At 41.8% G+C, this 22220-nt stretch overlaps 1 protein-coding gene across 1 annotated transcript in view; it reads right to left on the reverse strand.

Moving 5' to 3' along the window:
- The window catches only part of MCOLN3 (mucolipin TRP cation channel 3), a 43833-nt gene that overhangs the window by 13337 nt on the left and 8276 nt on the right, over nt 1-22220 (reverse strand). The window contains exons 3-6 of the mRNA XM_016188882.2: nt 20080-20247; nt 12545-12698; nt 9794-9878; nt 9620-9716 (exon numbers count right to left, since the gene is read on the reverse strand). Coding sequence (XP_016044368.1) covers nt 9620-9716; nt 9794-9878; nt 12545-12698; nt 20080-20247 — 504 coding nt within the window. The remainder of the gene's footprint in view (nt 1-9619; nt 9717-9793; nt 9879-12544; nt 12699-20079; nt 20248-22220) is intronic.

Below are 22220 nucleotides of genomic sequence, written 5' to 3' on the forward strand. Positions count from 1 at the left end.
TATTAGTATCTCCTCTCAAGTCCTGAAGAGCTGTTTTAAAAGATTATCATTCACGCACAGTGACACAGGTTTGAGCCCCCAATCCCTACTTTCAGGGAGAGGCTTCACACGCAGTGAAATCAGTACTTGCAGGTGTCTCTTTTTCTCTATTTCTTTTCCTCTCTCTTCCTCTCTCTTCCTCTCTCTTGCTGTATTTCGCTCTGCCCCAATCATAATAAAGATTTTTTAAAACAACTTCTTCTTCTCCTCCTCCTCTTTCTCCTCAGTGCCTGCAATACAAATCCACTGCTCCTGGTGGCCATTTTCTCCTTTTTTTTTCTATTTTATTTGATAGGACAGAAAGAAATTGAGAGGGGGAGGGGGAGATAGAGAGGGAGAGAGAAAGGCAGACATCTGCAAACCTTGTAAGCTTCCCTTCTGCAGATGGGGAGCGGGGGCTAGAAGCCAGTTCCTTGCACGCAGGTCCTTGTGTACTTAACCAGGTGGTCTTCACTCAAAGTCAATAAAGATTTTTAAAATGTCATTTATATGAGTTTTACTGCAGCTTCTTCATGTGTGCTAGTCAGACATCACTTCAGATATAAGATACTAAATAAGAGAGTCAACATACCAAAGACTCAGCCTATGATCTGTGCATTAAAAAGTTTGAGACATAAAATCAATTCCCCCCTCATATTAATCAGTGATTTATATGCCTACAAATTAATAAGACAAAGACACAATTCTCTCCACCAAAAGACTGTGTCCCATCCCATTCCCACCCACCCCCCGCCACCCGTGAAACTGAATATCCACTCTTACCCTCAACCCAGAGATTTTTACTTTGTTGCCCTACTTCAAATTCAGCCAAATTCTGCTTTGAGTTTCCCTTTCTCTTCTTCTTTCTCAACTTCTGAGACCTGGGAGAACAGTGTTGGGGAATTATGCAGATGCAGTCTTTGCCCTTAGGTTTTGCCACTTCCCATGATATTCTCGCAGTGCCTTTTTCAACCAATCCTGTCCCAACACATCACTCCTGGTTGTTGCCCTATAAAACCCTCCCACTTCCACTCTCTTTCTCTCTCTTGCTTGGTGGTGAGGTAGCAGGGACAGCCATTTTTGGGTGGCTCCACGTGGCCTGAACCAGCTGTCTGACCCAACAATAAAGATTTGTGTTCCCTCTGCGCTTGGATTCTCTCTCCTTCGCATCCCGCCACCACCACGAAGTGACACCTGGCACCCAAACGTGGGGCTCAACCCACCCAGACGCAGGTAAGTACACAGCCACTTGACCCTCTGCAGACATGGGACAGGCTTTCTATCTCAGAGACGTTTCACTTGGGGCCACACTGTGGATTCTCTTGACCGTAATCACAGTGCTTGGGAGATGTGCAGGGTCCCCTCCCATGTCTCCTATAAGGAGCACTGACTTTGGCCTGAGAAGCAGCCCTAGTCTAGCTGACTATGAGGCTGTCGCCCAGAGACTCCTATTTTGGCAGACATGTCTTAGGCTGCCGCCACAGCTTCTGTGGCCCCTCCCTCTGCCACTTTTGCCAGAGGCAGGACACCCTCCAGGACTCATGATACAAAATGGCAGAATCTGAAAAATTAGTTCACAGAGCCCCAAAACAAAACTTCCCTACCATTTCTTTCTCCCCCCCTCATTCTCTCTAAATATCTTAAGCCTGCTTCTGTCTAACCTCTCTGCTTTCAGTAGTCTTAAACCATGTGAGTGAAAATGGTTCAACTAAGACAGTACAGATCTAAATTCATGTTTAAAATGACATGTCTTCGTAACAAAAGTTTTTCTCCTTGTGTATTGAAGACCATGTTTATGTATGCGTTTGAAGTTTGGTAAACATTAACCTTAAGGTTAGAAATGTAACTTTAAGGCTATATTCTTAACAGGCAAAGTTAAATGAAAAATTTTTCAACATAATTCTCATAAAGGTAAAATTAACTTACATTTAAAGTCTGAGGTAAAAATTAGTTAAAAATCAATATATTTTAACTAAATTTGGTCTGAAAATCCTGCGCACACCTAGGGTGTGTCTCCATCTTGTACAGGTATAACAAAATGTAAAAAAGACGTTATTGATACGTAAAGCTCTCAAATACCTTCTCATTTAGAGGTAGAACCAGCCCAGGTGTAAGATAGATTGCACAATGGTTATGCTAATGATTCTCATGCCTGAGGCTCTAACAATGGTTCTTTGCCTTACCACATTTTATTGCACTTAAATTGGTTAAGGAGTCTTAATGAAATGAGAAAGACCTTCCAAATTTATAAAGATACTTAAACCAATTATAATCATCGAGTTATCAATTATAGTAAACTTCTAACTTGTTACAAGTTTTATTTTTTTTCACAAGTAAGTAATTACAGCTATCAAGCCTTCACATAAAGAATCATCTGTTCATATGGTAAGGTATTAAACTATAAAAAGTTCCTCCATATACAACTTATGTGAATTAACAACATTCACATATTCTTCTACACTTAATTGATGTATCTCGTCTTGCCACTATAGGCCTGCCTTTGTCATCCAACAATTTAAAGATATTTCCCTTTATAACATCACCCATGCCACAGACATCTCTTACTACCCCTGAAGACAAATGGCTGTTGAGAAGGCCCATCAAATGCCTAGGCTCAATTAAGTAAAAAATAAATAAAATAATAATAATAATAAATAAATAGGGAAGACATCCCCCAATACTCAGTTGGATAAAGCACCAAACCTCTTATTCTATAAAAAATTCAAATCAGATGCCCTGCTAACCATGAGAAGCAGATTGTTTGTGTTTCTTTCACAGGAATCCCAGGAAAAGCCATCTGGACTCCTGCACACCCTGACATCAACCACTAGATGGCACGACTACAGTGGCACACCCTCCAAAACCCTAGATGTCACCTGAAGCGATCTGAAGAACCTGATTCACAGACTCCAAGGACAGAACCCATCCTAATGTGATGACTAGATAGAAAGATAGGGAAAGATGTAGAAATATTGTGAGGAGATGGTGAAGCCCGACAGAGCTTAATCTATGAGATGAATCCCTCCAGGTAAGTCTCTCTCTCTACAGAGGGCTTGAGCACAGGGGGGACACATAGATCTCACAAGCTTGGTGGCCATGTAAGTCTTCCCTCCCCCACAAAAACATTCTACATTTTCCCACCTGAGCATGGCATTCCTTAAAAACATTTAAGCCTGCTCCACTCTATATTGCCTTACTGTGTCCATTAGATATAAAGGAAAAGGAAGAGATGTTGGGGAATTATACAGATGCAGTCTTTGCCCTCAGGTTTTGCCACTTCCTGCGATATTTTCACAGTGCCTTTTTCAACCAATCCTGTCCCGACACATCACTCCTGGTTGTTGCCCTATAAAGCCCTCCCACTTCCGCTCTCCTTCTCTCTTGCTTGGTGGTGAGGTAGCGGGGACAGCCATTTTTGGGTGGCTCCACATGGCCTGAACCAGCTGTCTGACCCACAATAAAGATTTGTGTTCCCTCTGCACTTGGATTCTCTCTCCTTCGCATCCTGCCGCCGCGGCGAAGCGACAGAACAGAAGCAACCAGTAGCACAGCTATATACAAATAATGTCAAAGGGCATAAATTATGGTGATGTTGTGTAAGATACAGCAAATCCTAACAAAGGGATTTTTCAAAGTTAACCCAATTGCCAAATAATTTGATGACAGAAAAAACTATCTATTGCCTTCTTAAATCCCAAGACAGCAGGAATCTCCCACTTCCTCTAGAGAGCCTATATTTCCCCCAGTTCTGGAACCTCTAGGGTGGGGCTCACTTTCCTGCATGCTTTTCTAATTCATACCAAATGATATCGCATCTGCTGATCCCAACCTAATCAATGCAATGAGTACCACCTCAGCATACTTCACTTCAGACTGTGTTCAAAGACGTCAGGTGTGGAATATCAACCCTTCACCCTCACTACTCGAGTGAGACCTTTCCTTTCATAGTATTCTCTAATTCCATTTCAGCTGGTTCACTTCCTAACAAAGTCCCAAAACCTAGATATAGATCAGGTCCCGTGAGATAAGGCATATGTGCACATGTATCCATAAATTAGGGCAAAATATATACCTGAAAGCAAAAGCACACAATAGTCTGCAGTGAGTCAGTATAAAGTTCATAATGAAATAGTGTCTACTTAGACTTAGATACCCTTTTCACCTACTTCTTATTACACTTCCCTCACTCACTCCAAAGCTAACCTTATCAAAGTAAGGACTGCAAAAACTGAGTAAGGGCATAAGACTGGCATACTTTAGTTACTATCAGGCCACCCTATCAGCGGGGGCCCTCATCAGGGTGTCCTGAGATTCCCACAAAGACATAATGGGCCTAGACCTTGAATAAATCTCTCTCCCCAGTGTTACCAGTCATCTCTATCAGGAACAACACAATAGACGCCTTTGTGGGCCCCCATAGGACCTTGCCCTCTACTTTGATCAACAACTTTAGAGAATGTTCCATCCTCTGAAGGGAGGCTGGACAACATAGTCTATACTACACCTGAGGAAGATGGGTCCTGAAATTGAGGCAGCTTGGAACATTCCTATTCGTGACCACAGAATGTGAGCTTAGATCTATAGGTCAGAGGTCACATAGGTTCCTAGGCTGAATATGGGCCCCAGATCAAATTAAATTGATGGGTTCACAGTCAACAATATTTATACCCTTTTCCCATATGTGGGAGCTACTCTCTTCCCTGATACAGCTTTCTGGTCCTTTTTCCAGCCATGACGTCATCTCCCCAGACAATAACTTGGATCCACATACATATCAAGTTTCAGGCTCAGGGGAAGAAAAAAAAACTAGTACAGTCATGGGCCTCTGGAATATAGCTAAAATAGGCCCACTAGCTGTCTACAAAATGGAGACCACCCAACTCTTCATCTGCACTACTCCAGCCTTTAGGTTCATGATTAGTCAATAATTTGTCTGGCTTTATATTTTAACTCTATTTTCAGCCACCAGGCTCAAGATGCTACCGTGATGCCAACCAGACTTCCCATGACAGACAATCCCACCAATGTGTCCTAGAACCCCACCTCCCCAGAGCCTTGCCCCACTAGGGAAAGAGAGAGACAGGCTGAAAGTATGGATCGACTCAGTCAACGGCCATGTTCAGCGGGGAAGCAATTATAGAAGCCAGACCTTCCACCTTCTGCATCCCACAATGACCTTGGGTCCATACTCCCAGAGAGTTAAAGAATAGGAAAGCTATCAGGGGAGGGGATGGGATACGGAGTTCTGGTGGTGGGAACTGTGTGGAGTTGTACCCCTCTTATCCTATAGTTTTGTCAGTGTTTCCTTTTTAGAAATAAAAAAGTAAAAAGATAAAAATAAAAAGATACTAAACAAATTTAATGAGTCCGATCACTTGATTTATCTTCCTCTTAGACTTTAAGTTTCTTTCCTCTACAAGCACCCAGGGATATTGTGAGTGTCTGCCCACCTCGAGAGCTGCTGGAGGACCCTGCCCATAGGCTTATCCAAGAAAGATGGTCTGTAGCATTTGAATAAGTGAGGTATCTTGTCAATGAGAAACCATCCTTTTGCCACACAGAAAGCCTCAGAGTCTTAGAAATAACAGCTGTTCACTATATTTCTGTTGAGGAAATAAACACTGGCTTACTATAATCTTATCTCAGTAAAGCTTAAAGATGGCTAGATTCTTTAAAAAGAAAGAAAAAAAAAAGTCTAATGGGTGATTCTGGGGAAAAGCTCACCCAGTAGAGTGCAGGCCTTACCATGCATCAGTTCCTAGCATCACAAGGAAGCACCACGTACAACACAAAGTAGAGATTGTAAGGTTTGATTTTAAAAAAAAAAAAAAGGAACAGTACAGTTTCATATGCTGCTTAACAAGAAAGTCACTTGAAATATAAAACTCAAATAGGCTAATAGTAAAAAGCTGAGGATCAGGCTCTAAGTGAATCAGGAAAAAACTGGAGGGGGTGCACCTGGTTGGGCGCACATGTTACAAAGTGCAAGCACCCCCCCCCCCCGCCACTGCGAGTTCGAGCCTCTAATCCCCACTTGCAGGGAGAAAGCTTTGCAAGTGGTGAAGCAGTGCTGTGGGTATCTCTCTGTCTCTCTCCCTCTCTCTCCCTCCTTTCCCTCTCGATTTCTGGCTGTCTGTATCCAATCCATAAATAAATAAATAAAGATAATTAAAAATTAAAGAAAAAGGAAACTGGAGTAGTTATATTAACAGGCAAAGTAGATTTTGGAGTAAAGAGTATTATCACAGGTAAAGAGTGCTTTGTGTATAAAAACAGAATAACCGGTTCACCAAATGAACACAAGAATAATAAAGAGCTTCAAAACACAAAATGCAAGAATTTATCAAACTGCTATGAATTAGTGCTGATGTACTACCTTGACATTATAGATCTAATTGAGCACATTCAGGAAAGGGTTAATAATTGCTACTGAACGAATAAAATGTCTACCATGCACCAGATAGTTACATAGGGCTGTCATATAGCCTATAAGACATATATAATGATATATGTCTTTTTCTAAGTTTCTCTCCCCCCCCCCTTTATTTGACAGGACAGAGAAAAATTGAAAGGGGAGGGAGAGAGAGTGAGAGGATAAGAAAGAGAGAGATTTGCCGCACTGCTTCACAGCTTGTGAAGCTTACTCCCTACAGGTGGGGGCCAGGGCTTGAACTCAGGTCTCTGTGCATGGTAATATGTGCACTCACTGATTGCACCATCACATGGACCCCTGTTCCATCTTCTCTTCTTTCCTCTTCTCTTCTGTTGTCTCCTCTCCTCTCCTCCCCTCCCCTCCCCTCCTCTCTCCTCTCCTCTCCTCTCCTCTCCTCTCCTCTCCTCTCCTCTCCTCTCCTCTCCTCTCCTCCCCTGCCTTCTCCTCTCCTCTCCTCTCCTCCCCTGCCTTCTCCTCTCCTCTCCTCTCCTCTCCTCTCCTCTCCTCTCCTCTCCTCTCCTCTCCTCCCCTCTCCTCCCCTGCCTTCTCCTCTCCTCTCCTCTCCTCTCCTCTCCTCTCCTCTCCTCTCCTCTCCTCTCCTCTCCTCCCCTGCCTTCTCCTCTCCTCTCCTCTCCTCTCCTCTCCTCTCCTCTCCTCTCCTCTCCTCTCCTCTCCTCTCCTCTCCTCCCCTGCCTTCTCCTCCCCTGCCTTCTCCTCTCCTCTCCTCTCCTCTCCTCTCCTCTCCTCTCCTCTCCTCTCCTCTCCTCCCCTGCCTTCTCCTCTCCTCTCCTCTCCTCCCCTCCCCTCTCCTTCCCTCCCCTCCCCTACCCATTTTCCCCCCTCTCCTCTCCACCCTCCCCTCACCTCCCCTTCTCTTCTCCTTCCCCTCCTCTCCCTTCCCCTCTCTTTCCTCTCCTCTTCTCCTTTCTCCTCTCCTCCCCTTCCCTCCCTTCTCCTTTCCACCCTCCCCTCTCCTCCCCTCCCCTCTTCTTTCTCCTCTCCTCCCCTCCCCTCTTCTTTCTCCTCCTCTCCTCTCCCCTCTTCTCTCTCCTATCTCCTCTCGCCTCTCTTCTCTCTCCCTTCTTTCCTCTTTACTTTTTTCTTTTCTCTTTTCTTTCTTTTTTTTTTTTTAACTACAGCACTGCCCAGCTCTGGCTTACACTAGTGTGGAGGGTTAAATTGAACCTGGGACTTGAGAACCTCAGATAGGAAAGTCTTTTTGCATAACCATTATGCTATTCCTCCACCCCATACATAATTGTACATCTTAGATGCATTGCTAAATCCACAGGGATGATCACATAATAATGGCAAAAAAAAAAAAAAGGAACACCTTCATGTTGTTAACAGGTCAATGTGCTTTTACAGTTGTGCTGAATCACTAGAAGAAGCCCAATTTCCAAGTGTTTCATTCATCTGTTTAATAGGTATTCAAGTTGCCATATTATCTGAGGAGAATGAAAAGATTACTAGTATGGTTTCTGCATTCAAAGAGATTTGAACCAGGCAATGGCACACCTGGCTAAGAACACACATTACAGTGTGCCAAGGACCCAGGTTCAAGGCCCTGGTCCCCATCTGCAGGGGGAAAGCCTCATGAGGGCTGCAGGTTAATCCTTAATGAGCTCATCTGTGACTCATTTAGAAAATACATCCCATCTGCTTTTCTTTCTCTCGTTCTATCTACTCTTCCCCCTCTCAGTTTCTCTCTGTCTCTAACCAACAATAAATAAAGTTAAAAATGAGAAATATGAAAAATGCACAACTTACTTCTTAATATTAGGGTGAAAGTGTGTAGTCTAATTCAAAACAGTCTTAAAGTTTTAGTGTTTTTCTTGTCAAATGATATGCACAGTTATTACATTTTACTAGATTCCAAAAACTTTTTTTTAACAACTCAGAAAAGTTGACTTCTTACAACCAAGTTAGCTCAGTATCCTGGACACAGCTTTGGATACAAACTACGACTGAAATGACACAAGTCGGGATCACATGCAGGTGAGTCACATCCATGGGGTCTTCATACACCACTGGACATCTGACTCTGATCCTCGTGAGTGACAGGCTCACATGAGAGAAATCCTGTGCTTTCCGGAGAACATTAATAGCACCATTTGTACATAGCAGTGGTAGAGTGGCTGAAGGGGTGGGGTGGAGGGGAAGCCTAACCAGAACTCTCAGAGGCAGAACAAGAAAGGTACTGTGTGCAGCAACTCAAAGGCTGCAAACATCCATGACAAGGACTCTGATTGGCAAGAGCCCTTGGCGATGACCTTAAATAAACAGCCAAAGACGACTAAGAACTGAGCACACAGAGCCTACGGACCTTCTGTTTCTTTGGTAGTTAAACACCCCCTCTGTGCCAGGCACTGTTCTTGGTACTGGTGATACAGCTGTGAACAGAATAAGGTTCCTGCTCTCACAAAATGTATACTGGGAGCAGAGGACAGATAATTATAATAAATAAACAGGCTCCTATGGCAAAATTGTGCTGGTTGTTCACCAATGTGTCCTCGAACCCCATCTCCCACAGGGAAAGGTAGAGACAGACTGGAGTATGGATCAACCTGTCAACACCCATGTTCAGTGGAGAAGTAATTAATTTCAGAAGCCAGACCTCCCAACCTTCTACTCTCCATAAAGATCTTTGGTCCATATTCTCAGAGGGATAAATAATAGGAAAGTTTCCAATGGAGGGGACGGGATATGGAACTCTGGTGGTAGGAACTGTATGGAATTGTACCCCTCTTATCCCACAGTCTTGTCGACCATTATGAAATCACTAATAATTTTTTAAATGAAGTTAAAAAGTAAGAAAACACAAAGGTGTATTGCACCAAAATAAAGGACTCTGGAGTTGGGGGGAGAGTTCAGATCCTGGAACATGATGGCAGAGGAGGATCTAGAGGGGGTGAATTATTATGTGGAAAACTGAGAAATGTCACACGTGTACAAACTATCGTATTTTACTGTTGACTGTAAACCATAATCCCCCCAATCAAGGGGGAAAAAATAAGAGAAAACAAACTGAGCTGGTTGTCCCAACGCCTTCTCTCTGCACATTCGAGTAGAAATAACCTACACATCTGATCAGACCCTAACGCAAACAGATGAGGTAGAAACCTCACCCTCCAGACTTGAAGCAAATTCAGCCCAGTTCAGACTTACAGTCAGAGTAAAGTCATAACAGTCAGGCAGCTCATGATGACGAATTGTCTGCAGATTAATGGCCTTCAGTTTAAACTGCAGCTCCACCGTTAGGAGTCTAGAAAACAGCGGAGACTTTAGTGCAATGAAACCAGCTGCGCATAGACAATTTGCTGTCTCCTCTACTTGGCTCACCTGTGAAAGTCCAGTGTTAAGTTGAACTTCTTTCCTTCGAGCTCTGCCATGTGAATAGGTTCGCCTGGTTCTATAAAGAAGCATTCTGCATAGACAGAACAAAACACAAGACAGTCCTTAAAGAAAACTTCACCTTGACAGAATAATACATTGGTAAAAGTAGGCATTCAGATCCCAGCACTTTTTCTGAATAAAAATTTCAAGCTAGACACCCATACCACCTGATTACAATGATTTTTTTGTCTTAAAGATGTAACAGTGGATGATACATTGGACTCTCAAACACAAGATAGCTGAGTTCAATTCCTGGCATCACATTTGCCAGAGTGATGCTGTCGTGTTTCTCTCTCTGTCTCTCTCATAAGTAAATTAATATTTAAAAGATTTTAAATACATAGAGGTGATATTTCTGCAGTAGACAGAGTATACAGAAAGATCTGAACTCTATCATGAGTGTTGAATGGAATACTATCTTCCTTCTTACCTTTTAAAGCATAAATTTTTAACCAATCCCTTTATTTTAATTTTTTTTTTGTATTCTGGGTTAAGTTTTTGAAACAAGTGCAGTATCTAAGTCAGGATTTTCTAAGCTTAGAGGATCTCTTCTTAAGAACTCTCATGTGCTGACATTTTATCCTCAATGCACATCAAAAAGGGAAGCTAGTAGTTTGCAATGAGTCGATAAATGGAGCAACCAAGTAGAAAGACCTAAAAAGACACCATAACGTACCTAATGAAGTAGTTTCCACTTAGACCTAGATACCCTCCTCACCTACCTTCCATTGCATGTCCCTCAATCACTCCAAAGCTAACCTTGTCAGACAAAGTAAGGACAACAAAAGCGGAACCTGGGCAAAAGGCTGGCATACTTTAATGATGACTCTTTAGTAACTATCAGGCCACCCCATCAATCTGGGGCCCTAATCAGGGAGTCCTGGGATTCCCACACAGACATGATGGACCTAGACCTCAAATAGATCCCTCTCTCCATTGTCACTGGTCTTCTTCATCAGGAAAAACATAATGGACCCCTTTGTGGGCCCCCATAGGACCTTGCCCTTAATGTGAATCACCAAGGGTTGAGAATGCTCCATCCTCCAAAGGGAGGTTGGATAACATACTCTATCTACCATCTGAGTAATTGGGTCCTGAAATTGGTGCAACTTGGAATGTTCCTACTCATGACCACAGAATGTGAGCTCAGCCCTACAAGGATGCAGAGGTCACATAGGCTCCTATACTGAAAATGGGCCCCAGATCAAATTGATGGCTTTTCCCATATTTGGGAGATACTCTCTTCCCTGATCCAGCTTCCTAGCCCTTTTACCAGTCATGACACCATCTCCCCAGACAACAACTTGGGTACACCTACATATAAGAAGTCAGGCTCAGGTAAAAACTAGTAAAGTCATGGGCCCTTTGGAATATACCTAAAATAGACCTACTAGCTATTTCCAAAATGGAGACCCCAAATCTTCATCTGCAATATTCCAGTCTTTAGGCTCATGATTAGTCAACAGTTTGTTTGGCTTTGTACGTTAACTCTTTTTTCAGCCACCAGGTTCCAGATGTTACCATGATGCCAAACGAACTTCCCTGGGCAGATTACCCCACCAATATGTCCTAGAACTCCGCTTCCCCAGACCTCTGCCCCATAGAGAAAGAGAGAGAGGCAGGCTGGGAGTATGCATCGACCTGTCAATGCCCATGTTCAGCAGGGAAGCAATTCCAGAAGCCAGACCTTCCACCTTCTGCATCCCATAGTGACCTTGGGTCCATACTCCCAGAGAGATAAAGAATAGGAAAGCTATCAGGAGAGGGGATGGGATACGGAGTTCTGGTGGTAGGAATTGTGTGGAGTTGTACCCCTCTTATCCTATGGTTTTGTCAGTGTTTCCATTTTATAAATATTTTTTTAAAAAATTACAGCTTTTTCACAAATTTAATGTATAATTTAACCCAATAAGTAAACCCTGGTTTCTTGAATTAGTCTATTCTCTTCAGTGATATGTGGTTAATGTGTGACTATTTAAATAAATACTTATTGGCAAAAAGGGGGGGAGCTGACATCTTAGAATAACTTCGCTCAGTTATATAATCTTATGTTTTTCTACCCTTTCAAGAAACAAAGTCCCAGTAACTATTACTTAAAGTAGTTCAGTAGTTGCTTCCAATTCAATGATTTGAGCTAATATTTTAAATACACGTTGTAAAGAAAAAATTGCTAACAAGTGATAAACTGTGACTAGTGAACTATGTTATTCTAACTTCGGGTTCTCATGATTTCTTCAACTTTCCCCTAACATAGTGAACAGTGAAATGCTAATGAGGGTAAGAAATTTTATACATCACACAAATCCAGCACCAGGGGGCAGTGCAGTATGACTGTCTATACGTCACACAAATCCAGCACCAGGGGGCAGTGCAGTACAACAGCTAGGAATACAGTTGCTCTGGGCGGGACTTGAGCACTTACTACTAGCTCTGTCTTGAGCAGATCACTTAACTCTGTCAAACTTCATGCCTTAGTCTTTTACAAACTAGGAATAATAATAATCCTTGCTTCGTCAGTTTTCTTTCTTTATGATCAAGAGTCAACTGAAAGGGCTTAGGACAGTGCCTGACACATGACAAAACCTAGATAGTTCTTACTATAACTTAGTGGTCTTACTCAAAGTTGTCAGAGATGAAGTGACTGATTTTAAGTATAAATTAAGAAAGTGAAAACTCTAACTTATAGAAGAACATCACCAGTTTCAATATCTGGATCAATGTCAAAGGTGTCATTCCCCGGGTAGATGTTTCCTTGCTTGTAGAAGTGCTGACAGATTGACATAGCAGACTGTTCGCTAGCTTTGTTCTCATAAGCGTGATTCCCAACTGAGATATTGCGCAGCTGCAAATACTACGACCAAAAAGAGACAGAAAATGGGAACACCAGTCAGCAGATGTGGAACCGTGTTATCTTGTCTTTCCCTAGCACGCACCCACTGCCCTCTGAGTGGAGACTGTCAGTTGATTTCCTGCTTTACCACTACAGTACAGGAAGTGGAACACAACTAGAAATATTTATTCCTTATCTCTTTAAGAATCCAGATTAGTCATTTGCACAGCAATAGTTCTTTGTCCTAGTGCATCTTCTAAGTAAAACAAGATGTTACTTTTTTTTTTTCCACTTAGTGAAAAGAGGGAACGGAGTTAAAAAAAAAAAAAAGGTGGTGTAGGGGGGCCGGGTGGTGGTGCACCTGGTTGAGCGTATATATTACAGTGCGCAAGGACCCAGGTTTGAACCCCCGCTACCTGCAGGAGGGAAGCTTCACAAGTGGTGAAGCAGGGCTGCAGGTATCTCTCTGTCTCTCTTTCTCTCCCTATCACCCCCCTTCTCTCTCAATTTCTGGCTTTCTCTATCCAATAAATAAATAAAGATAACAAAAATAACTTTTTTAAAAAAGGTGGTGTAGGGAGATTAGTTAGTGGTAGGTGAGGTATGGTAACACATGTTTTGAGGTGGTTTGAAATTTTATCTCTGAAGCAACAACAGTCATGTAAAATATTTCAATTAAAAAAACAGGGAGGGGGAATATATCAAAAACTGAAAAAAATCATAAAGTTGATAAATAATGATACATTATCAAAGTCAGTAATTTACATTAAAAAGTGACTTTACAGCTGAATCATATGGTACCTTGAGATTGATGGAACTCAGTGAATTTCTGTGGGAGGAAAATACAAGACGAAATGCTTCTGAGCTTACTGTGGACGATGTTGTTTGGCACAATTGATGGTAAAAGATAAGGATATGGTATCGCTTGGAATTAATAACAGTGGGATGGATATATAAAGAGAAATGATTCTTCTGAAAGATATCATATAAATCAGATGTGATTAAATAATAGAAGCAATTTATACTTTGCAACTGCAGAATCTTTTCTGTGCTGACACTTGCTGAACTGATCAATGAGCTACCTGGTATCATATCTGATGCTAAACTTTCACTCCTTGTCTAACTTCTCCTCAATGTCTGTTGTAACTGACTGCTTTCTCCTTTATGGGGTACTTTCTTCACCTGACTTCTGGGATGACAAGCTAATCCTCCTCCATCACCTTTGAGGACTCCTTCTGTTGACATACTCTATCTCCAAGTGCCCTTGAGATCCATCCTTGCTCTCCTTGTCCACATTCTCTTAATAAGTGATCTCGGGGGTCTTAGTTTAAACACCATCTATAAACTGACCACTTATAAATTTACATCTCCTTAGCTAGCCACTGAATTTAATATATGAGTAACAGTCTTCTGCATGACATATAGGTTGTCATATGGGAAATCTTAAATATGAAAATACAACCAGACCAAAAAAAATTTTTTCTTCCAAAATAATTCCCTCCCCCAAAAGAATGGCTCCATAAACCAGCTATTTAGACCAAAATCTAGGAGAAATCTTTTAGTCTTCTTTCTGACTTCATTTCCAATCCATCTTATTAAACCTCTCTCTTTCTCATTCTGCGTCTTTGACTTTTCTGTTACTGTATTTAACAAACAAAAGAAATTTTAAAAAGACAGCTCACTGAGTAGGGGGTAGGGCATGTTCCTTGCCGTGAGCTCAGCTCAGTCCGGGCCCAAATCCCAGTCCCAGCATCAGGCGGGAAACCACCTGAGAAAGCTCCAGTGCCCTGGTGACCCCCACCCTCGCCTCCATCCCCCACTCCCATCTGAAATAAGAAAGACAAAAAGGCACCCTGGGAACAATACAATTGCATATATCTAAGGCCCGGAGAACTTGCCGTTCATTTAAAAAAAAAAAATTATGTCCTAAAACTAGGGAGAAGTGGTATAATGCCTATGATGTTCTGTTTTGTTTTTTAGTCATCTCTGCTATCGGGTAGAGAAAGACGCATAGAGGTAGTGAGGGGCAGACAGTCCATTAAATGAAAAAGCAGGAAGAAAACACACAGCAAATTGCCAAGCAGAATAGAAACCAGAGTGGCCGGAACATTGTTGTGTGATGAAGACAAAGCTGGGAAGGCGGGTAGGGACAGCAAAGCAGCCATGCCTGCACTGGAACCCACATGCCTTCCTGAGTGCCACTCTGTGTGATACAGTCCTCACAGGAACTGCCAAAACACCCAAACTTTCTCACCACAAACACTTATGTGTCTTGAGCTTTATGTATAAAATCTTGAAACACAAAATATCCGGGGTGGAGGGCTACCACGATCCACTAACATCCTACACTGTGCTATAGCCTGGATTCCTTGTTGAATTCATGAAGCTCTTTGTGAAGGTTTGATAAACAGGTTTATTGGATGTTCAGGGCCAGGGGGTTAAGACTTGATTCAGCTCAAGGGAAGTGCTGTCCCAGAGTCTGGGACAGAAATATGGCATGAGAATATGGCAAACATCTGAGTGTCTATTATGTACTTCTACATTCATCAAGTGCAATGATACTAAACACTGAGATAGATAGATACATAGGCAGATGACAGAAGTATGATATACTCAAAAAACACGATGCAAAGGGAGTCAGGCGTTAGCACAGCGGATTAAGTGCTGGTGGCGCAAAGCAGAAGGGTTGGCATAAGGATCCCAGTTCGAGGCCCCGGCTCCCCACCTGCAGGGGAGTCGCTTCACAAGCGGTGAAGCAGGTCTGCAGGTGTCTTTCTCTCCCCTTCACTGTCTTCCCCTCCTCTTTCCATTTCTCTCTGTCCTATCCAACAGCAGTGGCATCAATAACAACAACAATAATAACTACAACAATAAAACAGCAAGCGCAACAAAAGGGAATAAATAAAAAATTTAAAAAAGAAATGTGATGCATAAATATAATGTGATTTAACATAAATTCTTACAAAAGCAGTGAAAAAAACGGTGAATCAGAAAGAGAGAATCCCACTAAAGGTAGAAATTTATAAAGTGGGGGTCGGGCGGTAGCGCAGCGGGTTAAGCGCACATGGCGCAAAGCGCAAGGACCCGCAGGAGGATCCCGGTTCAAGCCCCCGGCTCCCCACCTGCAGGAGGGTCGCTTCACAGGCGGTGAAGCAGGTCTGCAGGTGTCTATCTTTCTCTCCCCCCTCTCTGTCTCCCCTCCTCTCTCAATTTCTCACTGTCCTATCCAACAACAACAACAGCAATGATAACAACAATAATGATGACAACAAGGGCAACAAAGCAGGAAAAAATGGCCTCCAGGAGCAGTGGATTCGTGGTGCAGACACTGAGCCCCAGCAATAACCCTGGAGGTTAAAAAAAAAAAAAAGAAATTTATAAAGAACCCTTCAGCTACAAGAGTAAATGATTCCAAGAATATTGTGATTTGATTTGATTTGATATTTATTTATTTAAAAAATATTTAGACAGAGAGGGGGAGAGAAAGATAGACACCTGCAGATCTGCTTCACCGCCTGTGAAGTGACTCCCCTGTAGGTGGGAAGCCAGGGACTGGAATCAGGATCCTTACACCCGTCCTTGTGCTTTGCACCACGTGCGCTTAACCGGTTGCATTGCCGCCTGACTCCCTGTGACTTTACTTTTAAAGAAGATTCTTATTTTAAACAAATGTTCACATAAATATATATACATATATTTTTTTATAAGAGAGAGAGATTCGAGTACTTCTTAGAAGTGGCTTATGGTGGTGTCAAAGACAGAAGCTGTATTCTCTGGGGCCCAAGTTTATAAAGTTTGTATTCTAACACTGGTCTCCCTCCCTAGCCCAAGATTCTAAGGTTTTTAATTTAGGCAACTGGCCAGAAAGTAGAAACAGGTCAAGGGAGTGGGTGAAAAGAAGCCATAAACCTGCTGCGGTGGGGTGGTTCTGAGATACTCTTGAGCAGTCTGACACCAGGCTCACCTCATCTTGGTGAGAGCTGGGGCAGTGCAGGGCAGTGCAGGGCAGTGCAGGCAGTTTCTGCAAGAAAGTCTTTGAGGATTGCACAAACTTTAGGGGCAGTTAAAAGGGAATAACCCGGTATAAAAAATGACCAAAATTGGTTAGGGAAATCCAAGTTATTTTATAAACACAAAATAACTAGGCCTTTGACATCTGAATATGGAGGCATATACAATATAAGAAGCAAAGAAGCCTTGCTTCTATGACCAAACCATTAGATCAAGAAAAGTCTTACACATTTGCCATAGGTGAGCAACATCTTGAGGGCAAACTCTTCCAAAGAAGGAGGAGGAGGAGAATTAAGCAGGTAATACCTTCAGGTTCTGACATTTTTAGGAGCCCCACCCCCAGCCCACCCTCATACTATCAAGATATTTGCTTCCAGAAAACAAAGATCTTTCTCTACTACCAGCCCATCTTGTCCTCCCTCACTCTTCTCAAAGCACCAAGAGTAACTACATTCATTAAGTACAAAATTCCTACTTATCCATGAAGACGGTGACCAAGGCACTTTTCCCCCTTAGCTAACAGTGTCTGCTAAGTGCTTGAGAGGCGCTAAGGACCCACCTGCCCAAGATAAACCATTTTAATTAACATCGCTCGCTTATACATTGAATAAGGAATACTTTTTTATTAAGCACATGGAAATCTGATAAGTAGAATAAACTGACAGTCCAGGGTTACATTTTTTTAAGACTGACATCACGCCTACAAACAAAAGAAAAAAAATTTTAGGGAGAACTTAATGAACTTTTTACCTCTTACCTGTTACCCAACCCCCTACCTAGATACAGAAACCTGAGTAGTTTATCAAGTCTAGTAATCTAAAAAAACAAGACTCTTAAATTTAATATCTCCAGTATTGTACTATTTTTCCCTTATAAAGGATAGACTAGGGGCTGGGTGGTGGCACACCTGGTTGAGCACATATGTTATAGTGTGCAAATACCTGGGTTCGAGCCCCCGGTCCCCACCTGCAGAGAGAAAGCTTTATGAATGATGAAGCAGGACTACAGGTGTCTCTCTGTCTCTCTCTCTCTCAATCTCCCCATTCCTCTTAATTTCTGGCCATCTCTATCCAATAAAAACAAAATAATCAAAAAAATTATAAAATAGATATTTTAAAAATGTTTTTTAAAAAGGACAGGCTATACTTCTGTTTAACAATGAATGAGGCTTGCTTCTATTGTTTCTGTCCCTACAGATTTCTGACCAATTTTCACATTCCAAATGCCAACAGGAAAAATATATATATAATTTTGGCATTTTAGATCCTCACTATGTCATAGATCTTTCCAAATAATGAAAAGTCATTGCCACAGTGAAACACTTTTTTGAAGAATGGTTGTGATAATTTTGAAATGTGCCCTACAAACTAACCCAGATGCAAATAGTGAATTCAAAAAGCACATTCAATGATAACTGGAAACAGGAGGTATTAGATCCTGAGAACGGACTGCTTATAGCAAAACAAATTGGCTAGAAACTCAGAATAGGAATTTGACTCATCAAAAACAAGCTTACATATTTTGTAGTTAAACAGTATTCTATAAAACCAATTATTAAAATGAACTTTCTGATTTAGTTGTGACACTCTGGAAACCTAATATATACTCTGCAAAGTAATAACATTACTTGTTAAGGGCCCCTATAAGGTCTTAAATATAGGGAGTTGGATGGTAGCACAGTGGGTTAAGTGCAGGTGGCACAAAGCACAAGGACTGGCCTAAGGATCCCAGTTCAAGCCCCTGGCTCCCCACCTGCAGGGAAGTTGCTTCACAAGCAGTGAAGCAGGTCTGCAGGTGTCTATCTTTCTCTCCCCCTCTCTGTCTTCCCCTCCTCTCTCCATTTCTCTCTGTCCTATCCAACAACAACAATAAAAAAAAAAGTCCAAAAAAAAAGGGCAACAAAGGGGAATAAATAAATATTTAAAAAAATTTTTTAAATGTCTTAAATATATAAATATACTTAAATTATAATCTAAACTATGTATTACACACAGTGTGCCAGCTTGATACTTATAAATGAGGAAAAAATACGATTCCAAGCTCCATAGTAGAAGTGTATTTAGGTAAAGGGATAGAACGCTCTTAAGAAAGGACAGTTGCATGTACAAACTATTGTATTTACTGGCGACTGTAAAACATTAATCCCCCAATAAAGGAAAAAATGTTTTAAAAAAAGAAAGAAAGAAAAGAGATAGAAAATAAGTCTGTCTATCCTAAAGTCCTAATAACTACTTACTTATATGACTAATAATTTCAAATCTTTGAAGTTTAAACCCTAGCTCTAATTCTTCTAAGTCTTTAAAAGTTTCTGTTTAGGGGTCAGGCAGTAGCACCCCAGTTTGGCACACATATTACCATGCCTGAAGACCTGGGTTCAAGCCCCGGCTCCCCACTTGCAAGGGAGAAGCTTCACAAGCACTGAAGCAGGTCTGTGGGAGTCTTTCTTTCTCTCTCCATGTCTATTTACCCTCCCATCTCAATTTCTATCTGTCCTACCAAATAAAAATAAAATGATAAACTCTTTTTTTTTTTCCTCCAGGGTTATTGCTGGGCTCCGTGCCTGCACCATGAATCCACCGCTCCTGGAGGCCATTTTCCCCCCTTTTGTTGCCCTTGTTGTTGTAGCCTCCTTGTGGTCATTATTATTGCCATTGTTGATGTTGTTCGTTGTTGGATACAACACAGAGAAATGGAGAGAGGAGGGGCAGACAGAGAAGGGGAGAGAAAGACAGACACCTGCAGACCTGCTTCACCGCCTGTGAAGCGACTCCCCTGCAGGTGGGGAGCCAGGGGCTTGAACAGGGATCCTTATGCCGGTCCTTGCACTTTGCACCACATGCGCTTAACCCACTGCGCCACCGCCCGACCCCCGATAAACTCAATGAAGGTTTTCATCTAAACAAAAGCTTTTATCCATTTCTAGTTTTTTTTAATATTTATTTATTTATTCATTTCCTTTTGTTGCCCATTTTTTTATTGTTGCAGTTACTATTGTTGTTGTTATTGATGTCATCATTGTTGGATAGGACAGAGAGAAATGGAGAGAGGAGAGGAAGACAGAGAGGGGGAGAGAAAGATAGACACCTGCAGACCTGCTTCACCGCCTGTGAAGTGACTCCCCTGCAGGTGGGGAGCCAGGGGCTCCAACCGGGATCCTTATGCTGGTCCTTGTGTTTGGTGCCACCTGCACTTAACCCACTGCACTACCAACCGACTCCCATCCATTTCTAGATTCATAAAATTTTATAGGCTATGTTTTTCCAGCAATTTAAGAGTGACTTTATACATTTCAGAAACAATCACCATTTTAACTTTAATGTTAGTTCCTGCTGTGTACATGCTAACAATTTTCCACTCTATTCTTTGTAAGAAATTCTTGTCTTTGATTTACCTGGTTCACTGCAAAAGTGACCTGATCATAGACATCATTTTGCGTGTACACCGCATATGTGTCATCCATTCGGTCCATATATCCTTTTAGGAAAAGGTGTTTGAACGCTATAGTGTTCTCTTCCTTGAAAGCCACCACCATCTGGTTGCTTAGTCCAAAAAAGACCAGCTTAAAAGAAACAGCGAGAGGGTAAAAAGCAATGAAATAAAAGGCTTCCATATAATCATTTAATTTTCAAAGATTTTAGTGCCTCATTAACCATAAATATATTTCAAAGAAATTAAACTTGTACACATGCATTTATGAGAAAGAGAGGGTATGACACCACACAGCATCTGAGGTGCTCAGGACTTCACATATGTGGGCCCTGCACTCCATCCCTGGACTCTTATCACTAGAAGTTAAACTTCTAGAGGCAGGGTAGTGGTGCACCTAGTTGAGCACACATGTTCCAATGAGCAAAGATCCAGGTTCAAGCCCCTGATCCTCACCCACTGGAGGAAAGCTTTAGCAGTGAAACAAGGCTGCAGATGCCTGCCTCCCCCCCTCTCTCTCTCTCTCTTTCTCTCTCCCTCCCTCCCTCCCTCCCTCCCCCTCTCCCTCCCCCTACCCCTCCCTCTCCTTCTCCCTCTCCCTCTCTCCTTCTCCCTCTCTCCCTCTCCCTCCCCCAGCCCTCATGATTTCTCTCTGTATCTACAAAATGAATAAACTAAAAAAAAGTACTTTTAGTAGCTTTGACTTAATTTGTACTTAAGGAAAAGGTGAATTCTTATTTCTAAAATGAAAATAAGGCAAGAGAGGTAGCCTAGCAAGAGAGTATAAGCCTTGAATGTCTGAAGCCATGGGTTCTAGTCCCCATACCATATGACAAGAAGATAAAAAAAAGCAGAATGTCATGGATCATAGAGGGGGGCTGTAGTCTGTCTCTAGGTGTAGAATTCTCTTTCTTACACATACAATCACACACAATAGAAGTATTTATGAAGGACTGAACTCAGAATTTTATGTGAAATTCAGTTGTTCATAAGCAAATAAGGCATATATACCTGTATTCTTGTCAAATTAAGATAAGTTCTTTCCATCAAAACCCAAACTTTATCACCTTCTCTTTCCACTTCTACCTCCCTCTACCTTTCTCTTTTCTACTCTATCAATGTCTCTTTCATAAACACACACATTGTTAATTTAAAACCTATATACTAATTTAAATCCTAGATAGAGGCAAGATGTATTATATATATATATATATATATATATATATATATATATATATATATAAATAAAATAAAACATAGAACACCTATGTAGTATATACTCTCTCAGGGACATTCCACATATTGATCCTACACCATAGTTCCCAATATACTTGAATGATTAATGTGAATTTAAGTATTTTTATTTGATAAGTATCTATAAGTAATTTTATTTAACTATTTATTAAATATTTTAATGAGAGATTCAAGTACAGAAAGAGACAGAGAGACATTAGTGCACTGCACACCCCTGGTTTATGGTGGTTCTGGGGATTGAACCTGGGACATCAGAGCCTCAGGCATGAAAGTCTTTTGCATTACCATTATGCTACCTTCCTGATCCCAGAGTTAATTTTGAAACAGTTCTACTTTACAGATAACTACATGAAAGCTCAGAGAGGTGATTCTTTTTTGAGTCACATCACTAGAAGAGTAAAGACAAAATTTGAACACATCTCATACACTAAAACTAAGCTCCAACGCCCCTCTCACGTTACACTGAATAACACAGTATTTGATGGGGAAAGGGGCAAGGAATAGACAGCTCTGGTCCCTGTCTCATTGCACCCCCCCCCCCCGCAATGTATGCTCTGTAGTCCACACATATCACCACTCTGCACCAAACTCAATGGCACCAAAGTCAATTTTACCACCACCCCCGCCCCGTAAGCAAACACTCTGATATTTCAGAGATTGTCTTCCCACAGAAGCCTCCAAAGAACGCCCAAAGATACGTTTACCAATTTACTCAAATGCATGAATAGTTTTCACATGCCAGACAGAGTGAGGTACTGTGGGAGACTAAGAGAAACCGAGAGGTTCTATCCTCAGGGGCCTATTAATAGATTGGCAGGAAGGATTACTAGTGGCAGAAAAAAGAACAGTTGT

This window comes from Erinaceus europaeus, chromosome 11, assembly GCF_950295315.1.
Source record: "Erinaceus europaeus chromosome 11, mEriEur2.1, whole genome shotgun sequence".
In the NCBI taxonomy this organism is placed as follows: Eukaryota; Metazoa; Chordata; class Mammalia; order Eulipotyphla; family Erinaceidae; genus Erinaceus; species Erinaceus europaeus.